General features: G+C 36.1%; 1 protein-coding gene across 1 annotated transcript in view; it reads right to left on the bottom strand.

Annotated features, from left to right (window-relative positions):
* Positions 1-24996, bottom strand: part of LAMA2 (laminin subunit alpha 2) — a 610905-nt gene that overhangs the window by 158836 nt on the left and 427073 nt on the right. The window contains exons 30-32 of the mRNA XM_089921992.1: positions 18356-18490; positions 6410-6534; positions 48-134 (exon numbers count right to left, since the gene is read on the bottom strand). Of these exons, the coding sequence (XP_089778118.1) occupies positions 48-134; positions 6410-6534; positions 18356-18490 (347 nt within the window). The remainder of the gene's footprint in view (positions 1-47; positions 135-6409; positions 6535-18355; positions 18491-24996) is intronic.

Genomic DNA, 24996 nt, shown 5'->3' with positions numbered 1-24996 from the left:
ATGATCTCTATGCATCATTGCTCTAAATGTATCATGACTGTTCCTACCGTTCGCAGTACTGGCCTTCGTATTCTCGAGGGCAAGCTGTGCAGCGGTAATCATCCAGGCCTTCCGTGACACAAGAAGGGCTGAAACTGAATCAGAAAAGAAAGATTGCAAAAAATCTTTTGACTTATTTATTTTATAAATTTAAGCAATTCTATCTATTAACTAGATGATTGGAACTATTTTTTGATGGTTAGAAATGGCATATTTATAATTATAAGTTTCTATTCAAGGGTAGGCTATCACAACTAAGTACTACTAATAATAGTCAGCAAATAAAGATGGTTGTTTTTTGATGAATTAACAATGCATCTCACCGACCATGTTAAAACTTTGAAATTTTAATAATTATGTGACAACCAGGAAAATATTAAACACCCAGAGAAAGTGTACTATTTTTCATGAATCAGAAGAAAAACATGATGAGAATTCCTGCATATTTGTCAGATAGTAGAATAAGTATTATTGAATATCTTTCAGGTTAAAAAAATGGGGACATAAAAGCTATATAATTTTTTTTTCTAAAAAGCCCAAATTGCCACTGGCATTTCAATGCATGACGTGTGAATAGATGTTTCACTTAAAATAAAAGAGCGCCTTTTCTAATTTATATACAGATTTCAAGCTACATTTTACTTTAAACACAAAATAATGTGATCTAGAGTGAGGAAAGAAGAATGGAAATCTTTCTGCATGAAAATGAATAAGCTTTTCTGACAATTTTATAATCTCTTCTAGTAAGTAGGTCTCATATAACATGCCCTGTTTTCACCACAACACTGACAGACCACGGCCAGTCAGCCCTTCTCCAGGATTCTTGATCACCTTACACCACAAAAGAAATACTAGACAAGAGCTGAAAACTAAACTATGTTAAAACGTAGTTTTGTATTGTTACAAACTTCTCTCAAATACAAGTAGTGCTTCATTCCCACTGGACAAAATGCATGGTACACTGGAAATTTAGGAAGAAAAGACACATGTATTCGTTGCAAAATGGTAATGCTGCAAACACCATTTTCCTTTTTGTTGGTCTGCAAAAGCAGTTGATGCTGAAAAAGCAATAAAGTATATAGACCAGAGCTGCAACTCCTATTGGTCAGGTGCCATTAGGACACTATTTCAATTTTCTGTCTAATACATTAAATCAATAGTACATGAATGAGTAATAAACTCTAACCTCTGCAAAATATGTGAACAAATTGATCAACTACTAACAACATCATTATTCAACAAATTATTTTTTCTGCCTTCACAAAAATAGACCCACAAATACATAATTGACACATTCTTGCAAGCTTCTAGCTCTTTTAACTCAGCTTGATGCTGAGTTCATCTGCGCGCGCACACACACATGCACACACAAACTCATATACATATATAGGCGCTTGGAAACAGATTTTTGGACATTCAAGGGAAATTCTACAGAGCCAACATAATTAAATTATATTCCTTTATAGTAACATATCTGTCTCAATTACTATGCAGGAATGTTATAATTCTCCTTGGATAGTAGATATAAATTTTTTTGAATTATGACATTATGGCGGACTAAACGTTTTCCTTACATCATATATAAGGACTTATGAAAGAGGAAGTAGGAATTACACCTTACTTGAGGTTAGAGTTTATTCTTTATGCTCCCAAATCCCTCATCTCCTCTCAATTTTCATACTGTCTGCAGGACCACTCAGAAATCCGACCGTTTTTCCTCTTGTAGGCCATCTTTTACATTCCCTTAGATTTGTTAATTCCAAGGTTGCTTCAACAGAATTTCTGAGATTTAGAGTCTGCTGCTCTGTGTCATCCCCTGTGGAGTCTACTGAAATGAATTAGCTTCTGGGATCCCACTCCCTTATCCCAGTTCACTGATTGTTCCTTTTCAGTCTCCTTTGCTGGACCTACATCATGTCCTTGACCCCTTAATATGCTTCACAGTTCAGTCTTTAGGTTTCTCCTATCCTGTCCTTTCTCCCCTAAATGATCTCATTCAGTATTAAAAGGCTCTAAATATTGCATCTACCCTAACAGATCTAAAACTGAGCTCCTGTCCTCCAAAAAATACCGCTAACCATTCTATCATTTTCCCTGTCTCTGTCAATGGCCATACTTTGCTTACTTTGCTTCCATTTGCTCTGCCATAAACCACAGAGTCACCTTTGTCTCCTTTCTCTCACATTCCACAGGTATTCTATCTGCAAATGCTGCTGGTGTTACCATAATTAATTCATTGCATTATCCTGTTCTAAGCCACCTCTTGCCATTGGCAGATTTTTAGCCTTCAGGACATTTAGTTACTCACTGGAGCTTCCCTGACTCCACCTCCTGTCACCCTTCCCCTGTCCCCATTCGCTCTGCTCCAGCTGCCCTGGATCCTTGCTGTCTACTATGTGTGGCCTGTCTCCAGGCCAGTGCACTTACTTTTTCCTCTGGCTGGTCTGCTCTTCCTCCAGGTAGTCAGGTGACTCTCTCCATTACTTCATTCAAGGCTCTGAACAAGCCTCACCTGCTTGTTTGTGAAGCTCTTCATCAAGCACCCTAACTAAAAGGGTACCCCATTCACTCCAAATTCACTGAGGCTGCTCTATTTTTTCCTGGTGGCACTTTCGCTATCTGATATTACATTATATATCTATTTGTGTTTTCTCAGCTTTATTAAAGTGTAACTGGCAAAAAAAATTGTAATATATTTAAAGTGTACACGTGATGATTTGATATACGTGTATGGTGTGAAAGCATTCCCATCATCTAGATAATTAACATATCTATCACTTCATATATTTACCTTTCTTTGTGTGAGAATTCACAAGTTCTACTCTCCTAGTAAGTATCCATTATACAATAATGTATTATCAACTGTGGTCACTATGTTATGTATTAGATCCTTAGACCTTATTCATTTTATAACTGAAAGTTTGCACCCTTTTACCACCCTCTCCCAATTTCTCCCGTTCCCTGCTCCCTGGCAACTACCGTTGTACACTGTTTCCATGAGCTTGTTCGTTTTTAGATTACACCCATATGTGAAACCATGCAGCTTTTTCTTTGTCTGGCAAAAACTGCTGAACACATTTGGAGAAGAAAAGCTCCGAGAAACTCAAACTTGGCCTCATTGTAGAAGGGAGGAGAGGGCATTGAGCCTGGAAAGAGGGGTCAGATTGAAGAGAGTTTCTAATACTCTGCTAAAATATCTGAGCTTTCCTTGGTAGGCAGTGGAAAACCCTTGAGGGTATGTGAGCAATGCTGTACTGTCACAATGGTTAAAAGTTTATTGTATTTGTTTTGGTAAGAGATATTGGAGACTTGAACTAATATGTGGGTGAGTTAGTAATCACTTACTCACCATCCTCCATCTATGAAGAGGGATATCTCAGCCTCCTCCATCTATGCTTCAGAATCTTTTTTTCTTATCTCAGGGAGAAGTGCTTCTCTTCTCATCATACATAGGTCTTTACTTTGTTAATGAATGTTCCAAACTTTATGTGATGACCTTAGGGGGGTCATGAAATCACTTTAGTGGGTTTTGACTAAAGTTTCTTCTAACAATACAAGAAAATAAAATTGAATAAAAGTTACAGTATATATTATATATGTATAGCTAGCTAGCTAGTTAGCTAGCTAGCTAGATATCCACACACACATTTTTTGTGTTCTAGCTTATGATTAAAAAAAGGTTTTCTTACAGTGGTTGCAATCAATAAAGTTTGAAAGCCACTGAACTAGCCACTTTGATTTCATACTTCTTACAGTGTCCTTTGTATAAAAATATACTTAAATTACATAACTCATGTAAAACAAAAGTGAAACAAATATGAAAACACTTTTTTGTTGATCCTGCTAATCAATCGAGGTAGTACTATTTCTTTCCCTTCTTCACATTTCTTAGAGCTGTACACTCACACCCATGTGACCTAATTGCTTCCACTATTGATTGCCAAAATCCATCAGGGACCTGCACAGTTAATTGCCATGTACTTAGTCTCCCTTGGGAGAGCAGCATCCAATGCTCATTCTCTGCTGCTCTTTTCTCTCACTGTGTCAGTGGCAGTGTGGCCTCGGTTCCATTGCCTCCCTCATAGCTCTTGTCCTGGCTCTTCTTCCTCTTCTGACTTCTCTAATGTACATAGTCCTGTCTTTCCTTCTTTCCATGTGCTCCCCTTGAGTAACATGACCCTGGGGAATCTTATCTATAATTCATTTATGAACATATCACTTCCTTCATCTGCCCTCCCAATTTTCAGGTTTTGATTTCTTGTGGCTATTTGCATATTTCCATTCAGATAGACCTTTCATATCAATTTAACTTATTTGAAACATAAATTGTCTTTCTTCTATAGCAGCTCTCTCCTGGTTTCTATTTCAGTTAATGACCCCACCATTTTGGGGGGTCAACCTGGCTACAAATCCCTGGCTTCAAATCCTGCTTTGCCTAAACCTGTTGTATCTAATTAGTTATCAACCCTGTAGAGCTGCATTCAACAATTTTCTCACATCCATCTCCTTGTCTCTATTCTTGTTGCTATTACCTACTTTCAGGTTCTAATTATCTTTTGCCTAAGCTAGTGCAATAGCTTTTTAATCAGTCTCTTTGCTTTTCTTATTTTCCTGTTTCAATTCATTACACTCAATTCCATCATAATAGTCTTCCTAAAGTGTGGCTCTCATCACATTAATCTTTCTTTTTAATAAAAATGTGTAGTGTTTCCTCATTACATAGAAAATTAAATAGCAATTTCTTAGACTGGTATTCATGGATTTCTACACTATGGCCTCCATTCTCTCATTCATTTTCTTCTGTAATTATGAAATTCTATTTGAACCCATGCTCTAAACTCTTAACAGTTCTTAAACATGATTTGTGCTTTCTGCTGCTAAGCTTTTGCTCCTTACATTTTCTACTATCTCCACCAGTAAAAACCCTTCAATCCACTGTAAATTTAATAATTTAAATACATTTAAAATTTATTATAAATACTCCTACTTCTTTAAATATGTTCTTTAAGTTTCCACAGTCAACTGTGGTACTTTGTGCCTCTGAATTCTCTTTATATCTCAGTTGACCTCTCTGAAGACACACATTTTACTGTGAGCCTCTCCGAGAGATGTTATGCTTCTTTTTTATATCTCCTGGAGCTTTTGCTATAGTCCGCCCAACAGGAAATTATAAATTAATTATTGAATTTTTCTAATCCAGATCATTTATATTTTAATAAACAATAAACAGCATTCTCTTGTTCAAAATCTGGTCATCAGAGGTAGATTAGGGAAAGGAAAATGATATTTTTCACACACCTACCACTTGGTGCTTGGATGAACAATAAGATCATGTATTTTATCCTCATCAATACACCACTTACCTAAAAATTTACATTTGAGACCCTATGCAAAACTTGTGACTCTGTTCACCCAAAAAGAGGTGCTTACAGAGGAAAGGGAGACAATTATGAGAAAATGTTTGCAAGATGTAAACAAAGCCAGAGATGGAAAAAGAAACTTAGTGAGTATAGGTGGAAATAGTTCTTCATCTGAGTTGCTTTGTGCTTCTTATACACTCAAGATAAGGTGTCCAGGATTCTAATTCTGAACCAAGTGCCCTACATTCTTTTCAAAAGCAAATTCTTAGAGAAATAAATGCCCTACAATGTAGAGATTGATGTCTATAAATCACTTAGCAGAAAGTATAGATAGCCTTAGCAAAAAGGTAAGTGAAAACACCCAGGGGTTTTCATCAATACATAAACAGTGCAGAATGTTCTGACAGCACTAAAATAAAATATGCCAGCGTTTGTTTCCCCTTATGGCTGTGTTTCCATGGTACCAAGCTCAGACTATCTTAACAGAAAGGGGGTTGTGATTCTGGGAGATAGTGACTTACTCTGGAGTATAACAATAAGTCCCCCTGCTTTAACAACATTATTTTTCAATTATTTCCTTCATAATTCTTTACCAATCATGAATTAAACACATAAAATGAATGGAAACAGCTACAAAATTTATATAATATGCATCAAACAATCCTTCATAGCTGAATTTATGGCAGAACTATATGCAAACACTAGACCTTTCTAAAAATTTATAAAATTATGCACATTTGTACATATATTATTTATTTCATAAATATAAGTTAATGTTGGTATTTACATTTTAATTAATAAGCATTATTTACTTGGGACAGAGTTTTAAAAGAAAAATGAACCATAGAGGATTATGTGCTCACTTTTGTCATGTTTTTATATTGTTTAAAAACTCTATCTTAAACTGAGATTTTTGTCGACATGAAAAGAATAGCCAAATCATAGAAAGCCCATGTGCTACACAGATGGTGTTACTGATTGGGAAACACGGTAATATTTCACAATCTTACTTGTTGCTGGAAGAAATCAGAGGGCAAGCACATTGCTGACAGTCATCTGGCAATCCCTTGACAGTGCCATAATATCCAAGAACACATCGTTCACAGAAGTCACCAGCAGTGTGATGTTGACAATTCTGTAAAGGAAGAGGGATGTTTGTTTTTAAATTAATGAAATAATGTAATTTATCATACAGCTCCCCACCTACGCGTTTGCGTGCTCCTGTGAACACACATGCGCATGTGCACACACATATCATTGAGAGAGAACTCAGCTCTTAAACATATTGATACATACTTTTAAAGAAGCTCTTTGATTTGAGAAACGAATACTGGGCTGTTGTAGCTATACTGACAAGAGTTTCTGTTCTCTTTTCCCTACATCAATCTCTGCATTAGTTTTTCTCTTACTCTAATCTGGGGAATAGACTTCACAAATTTCTAAAATTTATTGTAGCATCTGGCTATTTACATTTCTTCTCTACAAGGTGTTAAAAAAAAGTGTTAAAAATCCTGGGGCCTTGGTGCATACCCATCAGTGGGCTATTTGAAACCAAACCAAGGTGGAAAACATAAATATTTTAAGAGGCAGGAATAGCAAAAAAAAAAAAAAAGTCAGCCTAGTTACCACATTAAGAACGTTATTCACCTAATTCTTGCCAAATGTTGATCATTCTTTATAGATAGAGAGGACCCAACCTAAAACCAGGGATCTCAAGTCAATATTTTCTTTTTATGCTTGCATAGTAAGAGGCACTTGGGTAATATGCTTTAAGACACTTCCATAAGAAAATGAGAACAGTTTCAGAATATTGTGTAAACAGTTTTGAAATTAAAATTCTCACAAAGTGGAACTTTATTTAACAATATATTTAGCAATTATTCACGCAATAAGGACTTAGGAAGAGCTACAAGCCAGGTACTGAGAAAGGCACCAGGAGGAATCAAATGAGGGAAAAGGTAAAATAATATTCTAACATATAAGAATTTATTTCCACTTTTGGAAAAATTTTTTAAAATGGCAAATAAGAAACATAGCAAATAAGAAATGTGGAATTTACTGGAAATGGGACAGTTGACTTTAGGAGTTGAGAAAAAGGAAGAAATAGAAGGAACTTAGAGTTGGATTTTAGCTTGATTTTATAAAACCACATTTGGAATGGTCAGAAGGGTAATTTCTTATAAATAGTATTTTTTAAAAGGTTAAGAAGCAAAACTGTCAGTAACAAAATACATGTATATATATGCTAGTGAACCCATCTCCTGATCAGCTCAGCTGGAACCACACAGCCACCTGTGGGCTCTACAGTAAATTTTCCATATGCTGTGCTCTTTGCTTTATTCAATTAATCTAGAAGAACATATTTATTTTTCATGGGTCATCTAATGGCCAGTGTTTGGTATGGTATGTGTGGTCATTCACCACAAACAATAACTGAAGTCTCTTCCTCTGACTTTTTTTATGTTTATGTTACTCTCTGGGGAGAAACCATGCCATTATCACAGTGAATTTTAGAATACCGTGGGTTTTCTTTTTCATTATTTGTTGTTATATTTGAAAACGCACTGTGTCACTTACAGATAGATTTCATAATTCACTCTTAAATGGATCCAGTTTTCTGTATGATAGGATGCAAATCTCAAACCTTCTAATTCCCCACCTCACCCTCAGCAGACGGCAGCCCTCTATTTTCAGGGAAAAGGAAGCACTCATTGGGTGTTCCCTTAGCTTCCTGCCAAACAGCACGCCGTCTTGTCTGCATTACTTTCCATCCCTTCGACATTTAGTTCTGTCCACAAGAAGTGGTGTGTTGTTCTCTGTCTAAAGCTTCTCTCTTCCTAAACTCTGGTTTAGGAAGAAGGCCCTCCTGTCTCCCATTTCCTCCAGCACCTGCATTTTCTCCTTCTTTGATGGCTTATTTCCATTGACAGTTGAGGTTGGTCAAGCTTTTCTTATCTTAAAAAAATCTCTGGGGTTTCTGGACAACTTCCATCCTATGTTTGATAGGCTTTCTAAAAGCATTGTTTACATTGCTGGTCTCTACTTCCTCATCTCCCTTTCACCTCTTCATTCTTTAAACAGGCTCTCTCTCTCTCTCTCTCTCTCTATATATATATATATATATATATATGTATATATATTTATATATGTATATATATATTCTTTTCCATTATAGGTTATTACAAGATATTGAGTATGGTTCCCTGTGCTATATAGTAGGTCCTTGTTGTTTATCTATTTTATATATAGTAGTGTGTACATGTTAATTCCAGACTCCTAACTTATCTATTCCCCTCCCCCAAACAGGCTTCTGATTTCACTATTGAAAGGTAAGTCCAGACTCATGCATAAGATCTTTGTTGCTAAATCAAAATTTACTGACAATAATCAGTCTTCATGATATAGGAATTATCTGCAGCAGCTGAGATTTCTGGCCACTCTTCCTTTGAAATGTTCTCTTCCTATGGGTTCTTTAATAGTACAGTACGTAGATTGTTTTCCTACCTCTATGGCTACTCTTTCTAACCCTCCTTCATGGATTCTCCTTCCCCTTTCTGTTGAGTAAGATTGGGGTCCTTGATTCTAATTTTGGCTCTTATCTCTTTTCTTTCCTACATTTTCTACCTTGGTGATTTTAACCGTTACTACAACTTCAGCTATCTTCTATGTACCCCAAACTCTAAATTTTATATATTCTGCCTAGATATCTATCTCTAATGAGTTCCAGACTTATGTTTCTAATTGCTTCTTAGCTAGGTCTTATTGCATAACGCAAAAGCATTTGAATTTGAGATGTCAAAAATCAAGCTCATCTCTTCTGAAACCTGCTAATACTCCTGCATTTCCCATTTCATTTGAGGTCACTATCATCTCTCTGGCATGGCAAGGAAGACCTTTATAATCTGGCTTCTGTTTACCCCTCCAGCCTTCTGTCTAGCCACTGCAAACTTTGCACTCTATGCTAAACCCATATGCGGCCATCTGAAGTTCTCAAATTATGCAGTGCTCTCTCTTACCTCTAGGACTTTTCATATGCAAATCCTTTGTTCTGGAATGTTTTTCCTCCTCTTGCCTGGCTAACACCTATTCATTCAGCTCTCATTTTCACTGTTGCTTTCTCTAATAAACATTCCCTGATGCCCCAAGTCTGGGCTAAATGCTCCATCTAGCTCAACACAGTGACTGAAATATGTTGACATTCAATGACTATTTTGAATGACTGCATAAATGAATGCATCTTCTAGGTATTATAGAGGAAACTGGTCAGGCTTCTTAAGATGAAAAAGGCCAAGCTTCAAGTCTGATGACTTTGCAGAAAGGTGGTTAGCAGGGAAAGACGATTTGTCGTATTTGGATATTGATCTAAGTACCATAATCCTCTCTTATTCAATCATCCAAAGGAACCACTGTATTTTAGCAATAAAATAGCCATTCCATATTTAACAGTAGCATGGTGAGCGATAATGGTTCCAAGATAAAATAATTATCTATGAATTGCAGTCTCAAATCATTCAGCAAGGTGTCAAATGATGAATAAGTGTCAACTGGGGAGTGTTTTAAGAACATACTTTATAGTTACAGAAATGAACATGTGCCCCAAAATACATGGAATCTAGAACAATAATTGTCAGCTTTTGCCTTTGTAAAAAAACTAACTGCATGAGTTATTTTATGTAACCTCCTATAACATTGATAACTGAATCAAAACAATAATGCTAATCATTACTAAAAATACAGAGGTTGAAAAACATGGTTTGCCTCTTTTATATCTACAACTCTGTATAATTTCTTCACAGAGAAAGCAAATATTTTAACTTTCTTTGGACAGTCAATCTTTCACAGGGTTGCTAACATACTAAACTTGGTTAACGGAATGAAATGTCCCTGTTAGGTCCACAAACACAGCACATAAATCATGATGCTATTTTTGAAACTTTTTGACATCGACCTTTCGTATGACTTTCCTGTCTGCTCTGAAATAGTGGACATAATATTTCTCTTGTATAGATATTAATCTTTAGGAACAATTTTTATATTTTAGATGGCTAATGAGAAGTTTAATTATCTCAAAATTAATATGTGCTACTATCTTTTCAATAGTAGATTAGAATATATGGCATTTGTTTTTGTTTTTTGTACATGGGAAAACTGGTGGTATATAATTTTCCACTAGATCAAATGAATATTATATTTATATTTGGTATCTTAACACCAAGATGAGAAGTTACCTAACCTTCTTTCCTTATAGGGATGCCTCTACACATTCCTTGACATATTATTAAATGCATGGATTCTTATAAGGCAGCCCTTTTCATCTTGTGTAACTACAAGCTATAAAGTTTTTCCTTATGCTGAATGAAAACTTGTTTCACTCTAATTTTTAGTCAGTGATCCAAATTCAGCCTTCTGAAGCTATGCAGATTAAGTCTAATTCCCATTTCCTGGGGAAAGTCCTCAAATATCTAAAGAACACTATTATTTCCTAAATCTTTTATCAATCTAAATATCTTTTTTTTTCCCAAGCTAAACAGCTAACAACCCTGGTTACTCAGAATTTCTCTTAAAATAGAGATTATAAATTTTGCAAATATATTTAATGTACTTCCTTCCTTGATCTTGTACAAATGAATCTGTAGTCAAGTAAGAACTCCTATTTCACAGAAATTGCTACTATGTGTCATTTCCTTTGTTCTTTCACTTAAACACTAGAATATAAACTCCTAGAGGGCAATGTTCACACATTCCTCATCATTATTCTCCCAGCACCCACCACAGTGCCCGAACTTTGGAAATACTTATTAACAAATGCCTCAAGGATGAATAAACAAGTGAGCCTACCTAAGTTCAAAACCTATTCTATTAATTTCATCTCGTTAATTGTAGCTCATAGTTCCACCTGCTAGGCTCTTTTTGATTCTTGACCACCATTCAATACAGTAGGTATAACTTCTAGCTTTACATCATCTGAATATTTGATAGATCTCATCCAAATCACTGATACAGGTTTTGAACATGACAGGGTCAAGCACAAATCCTATGCCTCATTACTGGAGACATCTCTAGAGCTTATTCGAGGTCAGGCTGTTCAGCAACTTCTAACTTCTGTTAACTGATTACCACTTGACCCATATTTCCAACCATGTTTGTGAGGATATAATGAAACATTCTATCAAATGCCTATTTAAACAAAACAGAGTTTGAACCATAGATCTAACCCTTATAGGCTTATGACTTTAAGCAAATTATACAATTTCTCTCAGCATCAGTTCATCAACTGTATTAGAAGGAATAATCCTGTCTGTCTCATAAATTTACTGTAAGAATAAATGAGAAAAGATCTATCTACAGTGGCAAGCCCTGGTTCTGGTACATATATAAGGTTGGACACATGGTAGCTGTTACCATTTTTACTAAATTTGACATATGATTTATCACACTGTCTGATGAATTTGAAATTATACTGAGATTCAGGGACCTAGAATCTCAGATATTATATACATAGTAACTCTAGCAATTAGTTTGATATGTTTTGTTTTGAGGGAACCTATTCTGATTCCTAATAAGCACTGTTTATGTTTCACTGGAGATCGAACTCAATCTGTTTCTCATATTCTACAATACTTTCCTTTATAAAACCTGGAGTGGGGCTTCCCTCGTAGTGCAGTGGTTGAGAGTCCGCCTGCCGATGCAGGGGACACTGGTTCGTGCCCCGGTCCGGGAAGATCCCACATACCGCGGAGCGGCTGGGCCCGTGAGCCATGGCCGCTGAGCCTGTGCGTCCGGAGCCTGTGCTCCGCAACTGCAGAGGCCACAACAGTGAGAGCCCCGCGTACCGCAAAAAAAACAAACAAACTTGGAATGACATTTCACTGCTTTCCATCCTGTGACAAATTTTATATTTTTATGATTTTGCAAATATTTTTCATATATGGCTCTTAATCACACTGCAGATTCCATCAGTATTCTAGGGTATAATTCACCTGGACCTTCAAATCAAACTCATTTAATCAGTTAAAAGTGTGATTACTCTCTCTCACAATCTCCAGGTACCATTTTGCAGTGGATTTGAAACCCGAGTCTAATGCTTTTTAGCCACGGCACTGTAAGTTAAATTTTTTTAGGATTAATTTTCAGTTATAATGAAATGCTAATAATTCCTATCTTGGTAAGAGGTCAGATAGATTAAATAAGATAAGGTTTATAAAGCACCTTAAATACAGTAGATTATAGCTATGAGATTATTTACTGAGGATATAGCTAATTGATTAACCACAGATACTGACAATGTTACAGGCAACGGGGCAGATCAATGATTGAGATTTATTTTATCCTTTTCATTTTAAAATAAGAATTGTGATAGAGTGAAAATGATATTTCCACAAAGTATTTGGTCTTGAGAAGTTATTTGCACTAGCTGGGACTTCAATTTTCCCACGTAAAATATAGGAGAAATAATATTGACTATAGAACTATAGTGATAATTAAATGAGAATATATATGTTTATAAATAAATATAGGCATAGATGTGTGTGTTACATAAACTCTGAAAACTCTATCTGTCTATCTGTCTATGTGGTTGTGTATGTGTGTGTATGTGTGCACTGATTAGTATTAATTCACCTACCTCTTCTCCCCCTTCTGGCTTGGGGTTCAATATCATGTAGGTTTTACTCCTCCATTTTGAAGAAAATTTTCCTTAAGGGGTAATGGTCACTGAGCTATTGGTAATCACATGCCTATGTGTAGGATTTATTAGCACCTACAAAGAAGCAACAGCTCTCTTGTAAGTGTCGTGAGGAATTATGAAGAGAATAGTTACAAAATGATGTGGGTTTTACTTAACAGTTGAAATGCCTAGCCTGTGAAGTTTTCTATAGTTTCGTTTCTTCTCTACCCCTTATTTTTGAAGAAAGGAATAAAGAAAAAAGAAGAAAACGTGAGAAAATCTAGCATAGCGCTGGATATAACGGTGGTTTTTAAATTAATTTTTGATTATTTATCATCTGATTGGTTCTTAGACTATAAATAGTGGCTAACATGTATGGTAATGATCATCTTTATCATCACCAATCATCATAGCTATCACTTCCACTACAGAGCTTATCACAAGCTAATTAATGTTCTAAGCCTTTTATCTAGTATTTCACTGAATCCACAGAAAAACTCTGAGTAGGTAATATTCTTATCTTCATTTTATAAATGAGGAAATTAAGACACCACTGAGGCTAAATAAATTGACTAGGCCCACACAGCCCAAAAGGGATGAAGCCAGGATTTGAATCAAGGCAGTCTGATCAGAGTCATGCTTATAACCACTATACCAACATAGAGGGCATTGCACTGTGTAGTGGATACGATATTAAACTGGGAAACTCAGTACAAATAGTAAAGAAATCAGTATGCTTCAGTTGCCTCAGTTATAGGATCGGAGTAATAATAGCTATTTTCTATTTGCCTCATGGGGCTGTTTCAAAGATAAACAAAGTTGTCTAAATTCAGAAGTTATAAGTTCCCTGAAGGAATATATAAAAATTCAGAGCACAGCAATTTATACTAGCTGTGCATGTGTGATGCACCTATGTATTTATTTTTTACTTCATCTAGGGTTATCTCAGAAAATAGACCTCTAATAAGGATCCTTAAGGCACAAAAATAGATATAATAGCCTATTGGTCAAAACAGGACAATATAATGACAGCAACTTTTTATCCTAAATAAAAATGAAAGTAAACTGTATATTTTGTGAATGCTTCTAAATTATTCATATGGAGTGACATTACTATTAAAAATTCCAGCAACGATTGCATAAGAAAGAAAAATGCATTTAATTCCCACTTAAGAATGCATAAGTTAACCACATTCCTGAAATTATCTATTGAATTTTGCAAGCCAGTAGATTGGTGAAAAAAATGCTACACTTAAACCAAATCATGATTATTTCAAGAATTTAAGGATGGGTAAGACCTTCACCTCCACTCCAGTCCTCACAAATAAGCATATGATAAATTTCCATACTCTGCCTTGACTGAAAGAAGGTATATTTAAGAAGTCAGGAATAAAAAGAAGTTTTCTTAACATGATAAAAAATATTTACCTTAAACTAATCACCAGCATCATAGTTCGCAGTGAAAGACCTGAGGCTTTCGTATTAAAATCAGCAACAAGATAGGAAGCTGACTACCCTCCTATTTAACATTTTTTGGGAGACTTAATCAATGCAAAAAATGAAATTATTATACTAGATATAGCTCTGGCAAGGAAGACACAATTATAGCTATTGCAAATATTATTGTTGTAAATATAAAAATAACTGTAAGAATCAAGCAAGAAACTTCTAGAAGTAGAAAAAAAGTGGCTGGATATCAAACACATGTAAAAAATATATTTTGTCAATATTTACCAGTAATGACCAGTTAATAAATACACTGAAACAAAAAAATGTAATGCTCACCATTAAAAAGAAAATGTAAGATAAATGGCAATAATTTTAACATTAACAAATGCATAGCCCATATGGATAATATTAAAAACTGTGAGACATAAAATGTTTGAATAGAGAAGAGTATCATTCCTGGGTTTAGGGAGGATAGCTGAATAGTGTAAAGATAGCAATTCTTTACAAACAGCTTTAATGCATTTTCAATAAAAATTCCAGTAATATTTTTTGGGGAAGAGATTAAAATAGTGAATCAAAATGACATTTGGAAGAATATATAAGTACATCAAGTTAAGAAAATTAGGAAAAGGAGAGTAGTAAAGGGTCTTGCTTTACCAGAATTTATAGTGTACTATAAAATGAAGGTAATCAGAACATTATAAAAGGAAATAAAAGGTAAGCAGAAAAGAATAGATGATTCTTTAAATATATCTTAAAATGAACAAAACAAATGTGTATATATTCAGATACCATGATGTGTCAAGGAGAAAAGGAAATATTAACAAATAAATGTTTCTTTAAAGTAACATATTGAAGGAAAATTATCTCCCCACATTATAATAAATTCTGGAAAGATTAAAGAGTTGGATCTAAAATTTCATCATAGAAATAATGGTAAATATTGTGAGATCTCAGTATATATATTGAAAGTCATTGCCTGGGTGAGATCACCATGAGAATGAGTGTAGTCAGACAAGCAAATTGCTCCAAGGATTGAATCCTAGGAATACCAGTATATTGATTTCAGGTAATGAGGAGAAAATAGCAAAGAGGACTGAGAAGGAGCAGCCATCTAGCTTGAAAAACCCTAGACTGTCATGTCCAGAAAAGCAAACTGAACAAAAGCTTCAAGAGGAATGGCTGCTTCAGAGGAGCAAGTGCTGCTGATAAATCAAGTACAGTGAAGAGCTGAATACTAGTAGTTGGTATGCATATCGTGGTGGAGGAAAAGCCTGATTTTAGTAGTTCAAGGGAGAATGGGAGGAGAGAAATTGTAGACAAGAGTATAAACTCTTCTCTATGTGAAAGGAGAGGAATGAAGTGGTAAAAATCAAGAGGGGAAGTGGAGTCAAGAGAGATTTATTTATTTGTTTGTTTATTTATGTTTTTTAAGATAGAAGAAGTACCAAAAAGTGATTCAGAAGGGAGGCGAGAATAGGCATGGCCAGAGTGATGTCCTTGAGTGGGAGGGAGGGCTGGGATCTAGAGCATAGGTGGCAGAGTTGGTCTTTTCTACAAACAAGAACAGTTCATCCAAATTGGTGGAAAAACCAGAGTAACTGCACACAGATGCAGAAAGGTAGGTGCATGTGTTAGTGGGAGCTTGGGTTAGTTCTCTTCTGATTGTTTTTAATTTCTCAGTGAAATAAGAAGAAACAAGGCCATCAACTGAAAGTAAGGATGGAAATGGGTCTGGGAAGGGTTTGGGATTTGAAGAGGGATGAGAAGGTAGGAAATTATCACGCAGGAATGTGAGAGAGGCACTGGACTGGAGAAACGTGGCATGATGGAAGAGCAGAATAAAGGTTCCCTTTGAAGTGAGTGATAGTGAACATACGGTGAGACTAGTCAGCATAGTCGACTATTTTCCAGAGCCACTTTCAGATTAGAAGGCTCTAATTGGAGGAGTAGGATTTAACCGGAGGTGGAATTCACTGAGTAAACGTAAGAAGTAAAGGAGTGGTAATAAGAGAAATGAACATCACAAAGCAGTGATATTAAAGAAGGGTCATGGGACTTCCCTGGTGGTGCAGTGCTTAAGAATCCGCCTGCCAATGCAGGGGACACGGGTTCGATCCCTGGTCCAGGAAGATCCCACATGCCGCAGAGCAACTAAGCCCATGCGCCACAACTACTGAGCCTGTGCTCTAGAGCCCACAAGCTGCAACTACTGAACCTGTGTGCTGCATCTACTGAAGCCCGCGCGCCTGGAGCCCGTGCTCCACAACGAGAGAAGCCACCGCAACGAGAAGCCTGCACTCGCCGCAACTAGAGAAAGTCTGTGCACAGCAACGAAGATCCAACGCAGCCAGAAAAAAAAAAGGGCCATGAATATTAAGCTGATTAAGAAAGTGAGGGCATGAGAAACATAAGGAATGATAAAAATGTGAGCGTCGATGATGAGACAAAATGTTGACTTTGAAGTACTAAGAAGAAGTGAACTGGAAAGAAAAGAAATGGTGGTCAATGAGAGGATAGTTGACATTGAGGCTACAGAGGCACTCAGTTCCTGGTAATGACAAGTTCTCAGACAGGCTCATGGAGTGAGGACAAGACATGGGAAGAGTCCATTTTATGGGCATCAAAATCACCAGGAATTATGATAGGAGTGGTGCTATAGTGAACGGCAATGATACAAAGGAAAAATCTTCAAGGAATGAGGTGGGTGACCTGAGGGTTAGTAAATGGCTTCAACAAGCAGGTGTAGTGGGCAAATGGATGGAGACCTGAGATTCAAAGCTAGGTGTTGTTACAGAAGAGAAAACAAGGATGACCTGAAAGTGGCAGCGAAGAGCAGGGCCACAGCCCCGCCCTCAGGCTCAGGGAAATGAAGAGTGTGAGAAAAAACAGCGGATTCCACTTGAGACCGCTGCCAGGGGAGTAGTGTGTTGGGAAACCAGGTTTCAGTTTGAGCAAATAAAGAGGACCTCAAAAGAAGAGGGAGATTATGTAGGGGATTTTGCTGATGTCTGGTCATGAGTTCCACAAAGCTCCATGAAAGAGTTTCAGGAGACAAGGAGAGGTGGGAAATGAGTTCAGCAGAGGAGACACCCAGAGTTGCCTGGGGACTAGAGTCTGGGGACCCTAAGTGGTGACACAGGAAACCTAAATTTCTCCACAGTCCTGATTGTTCCAGGGGTGACAGAGTAAGGTGTTAGCAGGAATGTAATAACAACAAAAAAAAATAAGAGCAGTAAACTGTTTTAAAGAAATGGTTAAATTATGGGATATCAAATCAAAGATAGTAAAGATTTTAGAGACTATTTAACAACATAATATGCTCATGATATGTACATTTTTTAAAATGCAGAACATAAAACTACACCTATGGTGTCATATAAATCTTCTTTATAAACACATACATAAAATTGGTGGGAAACACATAAAATATTAAATGTTTATGTTCAATTTTGGGTGACTTTTATTTTTTTCCTTAACACTTTTCTATGATTTCCAAATGTCTTACGAAGAGCTTATTTTTATTTAAAATCAGAAAAAAACCCTCATGTGATTTTTAAATAAATCGTTGTGTTGTCTGGTATTTGTCTACGATGCTGTTGATAATAATATACTATTTCTTGACATAAGCAGTGGTTTTTCCAGTTGTAACTTTTTAATTACTTTAAAAAATGCATAATATGGTAAATGTATTTTTTTCCCACGTTTTGTTTCACACACACACACACACACACACACGTTAAGTCCCCTGCAGGTTAGCTGACCTCTGCACTTAGTATATGAATATGTGTAAAGAGAAATGAGCACATGGGCTTTGTTCAAGAAAGGCTCAGATGAATACCTGGCATATGGAGGTTTCAGGGTCACACAGGCTGCTGTGTCCATGACACTGACATGGAACACAGGTGCCCAGGGCTGGTCCAGGGGTACGGCCACCTGGCTCAGAACGCAGTCGATAAAATCCTGGCATGCATGCCTGAAAGAAAAAGAAGCCAATTAGGACAGCCAACTTGGAAATCTTTCTTTAGTAACACTTGGGTTCTTCAGTAGTTAAAAAGAAGGATTTCTTTCCCCCCATCAGCAGTAAAGGCAACACCACTTAGAAACAATGAATGTCACTTTTGATTCCTAATGTGTATTCTGCCTGGTCCATAGAGTATACAAGCAGCGTCTGTGTCATCAGACTTTAGCAAAGGAAAGCTGTCATTTGCAAATACCACTCAGCCTGGACAAACTTCAAATAGTCTTCTTTTTCTTGAAACAAAAGTTTGTTTTTAAATAAAATTGTCATATGGACTAAAGAGAGAGTTCCAGTGTCCTTGACAACCTAAAATCTGCTTCCACTGTGCTTGATGGGTAACTAGGAAATGTCCAATGAGACTCAGAAAAACATTAAATAAATAAAAAAGTGTCACGGTCATGTTATTTATATCGGTATAATTAGAAGACTATAAAAGTAAGAAATTCAAAATAATAAAAGCTCTACATGTCTTGGGAATATTAGGCCACCAATAAAATGTATCTTTCCTTGATCTAGTTTTTTCATTTTGCAATAAAAATCTGAGAGCAAACAGGAAACTGCTAGCAAAGCTGACATATGCAAAATCAAGACTTCCATCTTCATTTGGGTTTATTATGTAAATGTATCAAGAAACATCTCTGACTCTTTGAAAGAAAGCCCATAGCTTTGAAGAGGGAATGAGAACAGTCTTGTGTTTTGGGCTCAGATCTCTTAGTGTGCAAAGCTGCTGCATTTATTAGCCATTGTTTGATTTATGAGTAAGAGATAGGAGTTAGTTTTCCAGATTCCACTGAAGATTATAAAGGGATATTAGCTATGTAAAAATTTTTTCACAGGATATTTTGCTCCCATTGATGAGAAAAGTGATTGCTGAATAAGCAGGGGAAAAAAGTGAATTAAGAACTTCTTACTGCCTTTGCATCCTTTTGGTTCTGGACTAGGTCATCCAGAGTGGAGTATGTAGAGGCTCCTTAGAAGAAAAACGATCAATAGTCAGCACTCTCCTTGTTTGTTTTGATTTGGATAATGTGAGAGTACTTCAGTTAAGCATTTAAGAGTCTCTCTGCTTTTATCTCAGCCTATAAGAAATTCTAATGAGATTTAATAACATCCTGGATTTGAGCAAGCTGATAAAACTGGGAATAGTATTCAAAATATATTGAGTCCTATTTGTCTTATAGTGGACCTAAGATATTTTAATAAGTTTATTCATATTCTTGAAAATAAAGGTTCATTTTTGCCATTGTTACCAAATAAGGTCTGGAAGTTATGGCTGAGGAATTCATTTAAGCATAACTGAAGAAACAATCCAAGGCGTGTTTAAAAATTTTACATAGTATGGGTTGTTCCAGTCCTGGTGTGTGCTGACTGTAGAATAAAATTGGGTTTTCTTTATATAGATTTCATCGCTGGATACCTATATAATTATTGTTATTTTACTGGTATATTTGCTTGGGGTGTGTGTGTGTGTGTGTGCGTGTGTGTGTGTCTTTAAAAAATCACACAAATTGAGAGTTCCTAGCTCTACTTTTTATATCAAACAAAAGTTGAAAAAAGTCTTAGAAGAAGAATAACATTAAGAAATGGTACTTTTCATTGAGGAATCATATGAAATTCAATGTTATGGACTGAAATCTGAAGGTGAGCACCGCAGGTAAAGTTTACACCCAGTTTCTCTTATTACTATGGCTCTTCTCTGGAAAGAGTAGGACAAAGTAGAAAAGCACTCCAGTGAGGGTAAAAGTCTGGGCTCCAAGTCAAGCTCTGTGTGGAAGCTTTTAGGCCTGTCTATGTGATTCTCAACCCTGGCTGCACATAGAATCGTCTGAGGAGCTTTAAATATGGATACCTGGCTCTGCCCCCAGAGATTCTATATAATTGGTGGAGACTAGGGCCAGGGTGTGTTGTAAAACTCCCAGGAGGGTCTAATAAGCAGCCAGGATTGAGGATCACTGGCACACTCCTCATTCCCTGCTGGGAATGTGTGTCTTTGAAGGGCGTACAGACTCTGGTACTATAACATCAAGGAATAAGGAAGCCTTGATTTTACTAGTTAGTTTTTCCTGAGGGATACACGCAAGTCGTTTGGTGTCGTTGAGATGTGGTTTCCTCATCCCACAAATGAGCAGATGTATTAACTCAGTTGATTTCTGAAGTTTCTACAGTTCTAACACTCTAGATAAATTTTGTGTCCTTATAAACTTCTGAGTTAGAAAAAAAAAAAAAGAGAGACTATTCTGCAACACAAGAATTAGAAACTTCAAACACACTGTAAAAGAATGAGACATATTTATTTCTCTTTAATCTCCTCCTTTCGTGGACCCTGTATTTATTTTTTCCATTTTTCAAATATTTGAGGCTATTTTTCAAAATCAGACGTTTTTCTTGTGAGTCAACTGGGGCAAAATTCATGAGAATGATTATATTTGAGTTGGGAAAAAAAGAGGAAAGATAACAGCTACTTTTTAAAGTCCCATCTAAAATTCTTTCTGGAACAAAATAAAGAATTACAGAAAAGCAAGTAATAAACACTGTCCTAATCTTATCCATTTTTTTTTTTCCTAACTCAAACTTTTCCAAAGTCCTCTTCTTGCCTTGTGCTGAAATTATTCAGAGCTCAATTTTCTTCTGCTCTCCTTCCATCTTTAATTTGTTTTCATAATATGGTACCCCATCATAATGTTAGAATCAAATTGCACAAAAATGTGGGAGGGAGGAAAGAAGAGAATGGGAGACAAAGAGAGTAAAGAGGCAACACACTCCAGGTGCCGGGTTACATAACGCAGAGTTTAACCATTAAAAAAATATGGTTATTTGTGTGCTGTTGCCAGTAAAAACACTGTCTTGTATCTTTACATGGGTTTTGCAATCAGACAATCCTAGGTTTAATTCCTGTCTCACCACTTACTACATATGACTTATGCACGTTTTAAATACTGTGGGCTGAAGCTTCCTCACGTGGAATGTAAGGATGTTGTATAACTTACTAGTTGAGTATTAATGTAGCTAGGTTTTCTGAAACAGACTTAGGTAGGTTCAGATTGCTGTTTTCCAACTGTGTGATAAAGGGCAGGTTTCCTAACCTGCCTGAGCTTCCATTTCCTCACCCATAAAATGGGAATTATAATGTGCTTAATGATGTTGGTGTAAGTATATTAGGGAATGCACTTGACATTGTGCAGGATACAGTAAGCACTCAATAAATGGTCAGTTTTGTGTGTTTTTTTAATAGGGTTGTGAGGAATAAATGAGATGATGTGTGTGTAGTGCTTGAAATACAATAAATCAATATGGGTGCCTCTATTCCAGATAAATTTTTAGATATAGTCATCGAGAATACACTGAAAACAAAGGCAACAGTGATTGTTCTACACTGCATTGGGAAACAAAATTACAATGTATGACACTTACCCATACCATGTTCTTTAATATTTTAATGTATATGAAAAGAGTCTTTGGGTCTTCCATGTGCAACTGAAGTGGTAAAGAGCATCCCTAGAAATGTGCATGTGTAAGAAAAAATGTCTAGTCTCGCTATTTTGTCTTTTGAGTTTTATGAGTTGACAATAGGTACTGTTTGAGGATTTTTGTTTGAGGATTTAAAAAATTATTGTTGATAGCCAATTGACAGCTTGTGAGTGGTGATCCAGTACACACTAGCCATTCAACTGTGAGCCAGAAGCCCTAATAAAACATGATGGAAAGGGGAAACAATATGAAATGAGCAAAATATCATTAGGAGATCACCTGTGAATTTCTGACTTCCATGATCTTATTGCAGAGAACCACATATTCAGCATTGAATAGTTTCCATTTCTACCTACAACCTAACCTGAGTTTAGGTCAGTTTAGGCAACAATGTTAACCGAGACAACAGTGAGGAGTAGCTTAGGTAAAGTATGGTAAACTCAACGGCTCCCACACCAACAACTGTGGTGAGGAAATCGTGTTATTTGACCTCTAAAGGTAACCTAGTCTCTACTTCAAATCATAAATTATAATAAGTAAGCATTTCTAGAACTGAAATTTTTAATGAACAGGGTTACAGTGTTATAACCCTACAGGTAATAGGCAAGGCTAAGTGTCTTCACAACTGGCTATATTTACAATGGTAACCAACACTTAATTTTGTTTCTTTGCAACCACATTTCTGGATAAAAACATGAAATGAGTAGCTTGTAAATGCAAATGTCTCTAGAATACCTTACATTTGGTGAAAATATCGTAAAGGAATTGCTTTGCGTATTCATGACCCAAAGCATATGTTACTAGAATGGGATGTATTATTTCAAAACTGTCCTTAGTTCTTGCTTTGATGATTAGATTTTATGCCTGAGTAATTACACTTTAGATTCAAGATGAATTATAAATAAGATGTATAATGGATTAGAGGCAATGGGTTGTGGAGAAAACCTCAGGTAGCTTATTATAAGAGATAGGTCTTTATCCCCTAATCTCTCCTCTAAGATATTACTGTAATTATTGTCTGTTAACAGGAGCTTAAGTGAAATTCACAGGACATAGGTGAAGCCACCAATGCAGATAATAGTTTGTATGTGTTTCTAGTTTTTCTTGATTTTCTTCATATATCATTGGCTTTATTTGTATTTGTATTGGCTAATTTATATTTTCATATAATGATGGAAATTACTAAAATTAATGGGAAAGTATGTTTTAGAATATACTATTTAAAAAGCCTGATGATCATAATAAGATGAATTTTAACATTTCAAATCTGGAGTGGAAGGTAGATTGCATTAAAATAATCTGATACTCTGCTAATATTTTGGTTCATAAGTGAAGAGTACTCTTTAAATAAATGCAGAAAAATATAGCTGTAGTAACTTTCTCTTCAAGATATCTAAGGTCAATTTTGACTACTTAATATCTTGTATAGCAAAATAACATTGCAGAATTAGAGAATGTTAGAACTTCAAAACCCAACCTGTAATTTTATAGATTGGATAACTATATAATAACTAAGGCCTATAGCAATTAAGGTATTGACCAAGGTTACACAGTGAGACAGCAGTACAGCCAAACACTCCCTGGGATAAATAAAATTCCACCTCTTGTCTAGAAAAATCTCAAATTCTATCTTTTATCTTTTTCATGCTCATTGGAAAGGTAGCATATTTTGTATGTGCCTCTGTCACTGCCTCATTTTTCACATCTACAATGTGTGTGCATATATATATTTCACACATATTGGGTTGTGCCTATAGGTACAATATATATACTTACTGGTGTATGTACGAGTTATGATTTAATAATGAGATGGATTATTTGGTCATTTATTAGATCAAAATATACACATTCAAATAAATACTGCTGTTCAGAGCAGTCACAAAACTATAAAATTATTCCAAGGATATTTCACAGATATTTGCAGTTATTCTTATGAAAGTTGTTTTCTGACCTGTGTGGAATTCATACAATGGCAACTAAGTTGAATGACATTTCAATTTGCAAAGGAGCTTTTATATGTATGATTTCATTTAAATTAATCCTCATGATTATTCTATGGGTACGAAAACCCCAAAGTTCATCAACAAAGAGCAAATGTCCTGTCCAAGTAGAGAAGCTAGGGAGGATTCACCGAGACCAAACTCCTTTTTTCTTTTCATTGTACCATGCCACCTCTCAAGAGAGTTATATTCATTGTTTTTTAGTGTACTTCACCTGCCTTGTGAGCCATACTTAATAAAACTTCTCAAATCCTATTTACAAAAGATATACAAAATTACAGTCCTTCCTCATTATCTGCCAGGAGATTAGTTCCATGAATCTCTGTCGATGCTTAAGTCCCAGAGTTGGCTCTCTCATATCCACTGGTACAGCATTAGTGGATTCAACCAACCATGGATGGAATTTTTGATCTGCAGTTGGTTGGATCTGTGGACTGGAAACCCATGGAGGGTCCATTGTATATTTACTGAAAAAAATTCATATATAAGTGGACCCAGGCAGTTCAAACTCATGTTGCTCAAGGGCCAACTGTATTTATAAATAAATCAATAGTTAGATCTATAACTACTTATTCCATTAATAATATTATTAACCATATTGACTTTGGTTATTATTATTATGACTACTACCAGGCACTGTGATAAGTGCTTAAGTTCTAGTTCATTTAGGCTTCATGTGATTCTTGGGCTGTGGGTACGGGAGATATTAAAAATATCTAACTAGTATGTAGTGGCCACCAACCAATCTGACTAAGGGGAAAGAATCCATGCTGTAGGGCTGGAGCAGGTCCTGGAGGCCCCTCCCAGGCCAGCCTTTATTTGTTGCACTGTGGAGAGGACTATAGGGTCTGCAGGAGAAGGGGTGAGTGTGGTGGCAGTTACTCAGGGGCTTGGAGGTTTACCAGCTGAAGCTTAAGCAGGTTTACAAGCTGCACAAGGTCTCAGTCTTAGTATATGATGAAGTAGAGATTCAAATCCAGGTGACTTTTTCAG

This window comes from Delphinapterus leucas, chromosome 12 (genome assembly GCF_059928025.1).
Source record: "Delphinapterus leucas isolate spDelLeu-1000000601 "Yukka" chromosome 12, BTC_Dleu_Yukka2, whole genome shotgun sequence".
Taxonomy (NCBI): Eukaryota; Metazoa; Chordata; class Mammalia; order Artiodactyla; family Monodontidae; genus Delphinapterus; species Delphinapterus leucas.
The sequence above is the reverse complement of the archived record's forward strand: the minus strand, read 5'-3'. Positions and strand labels throughout refer to the sequence as shown.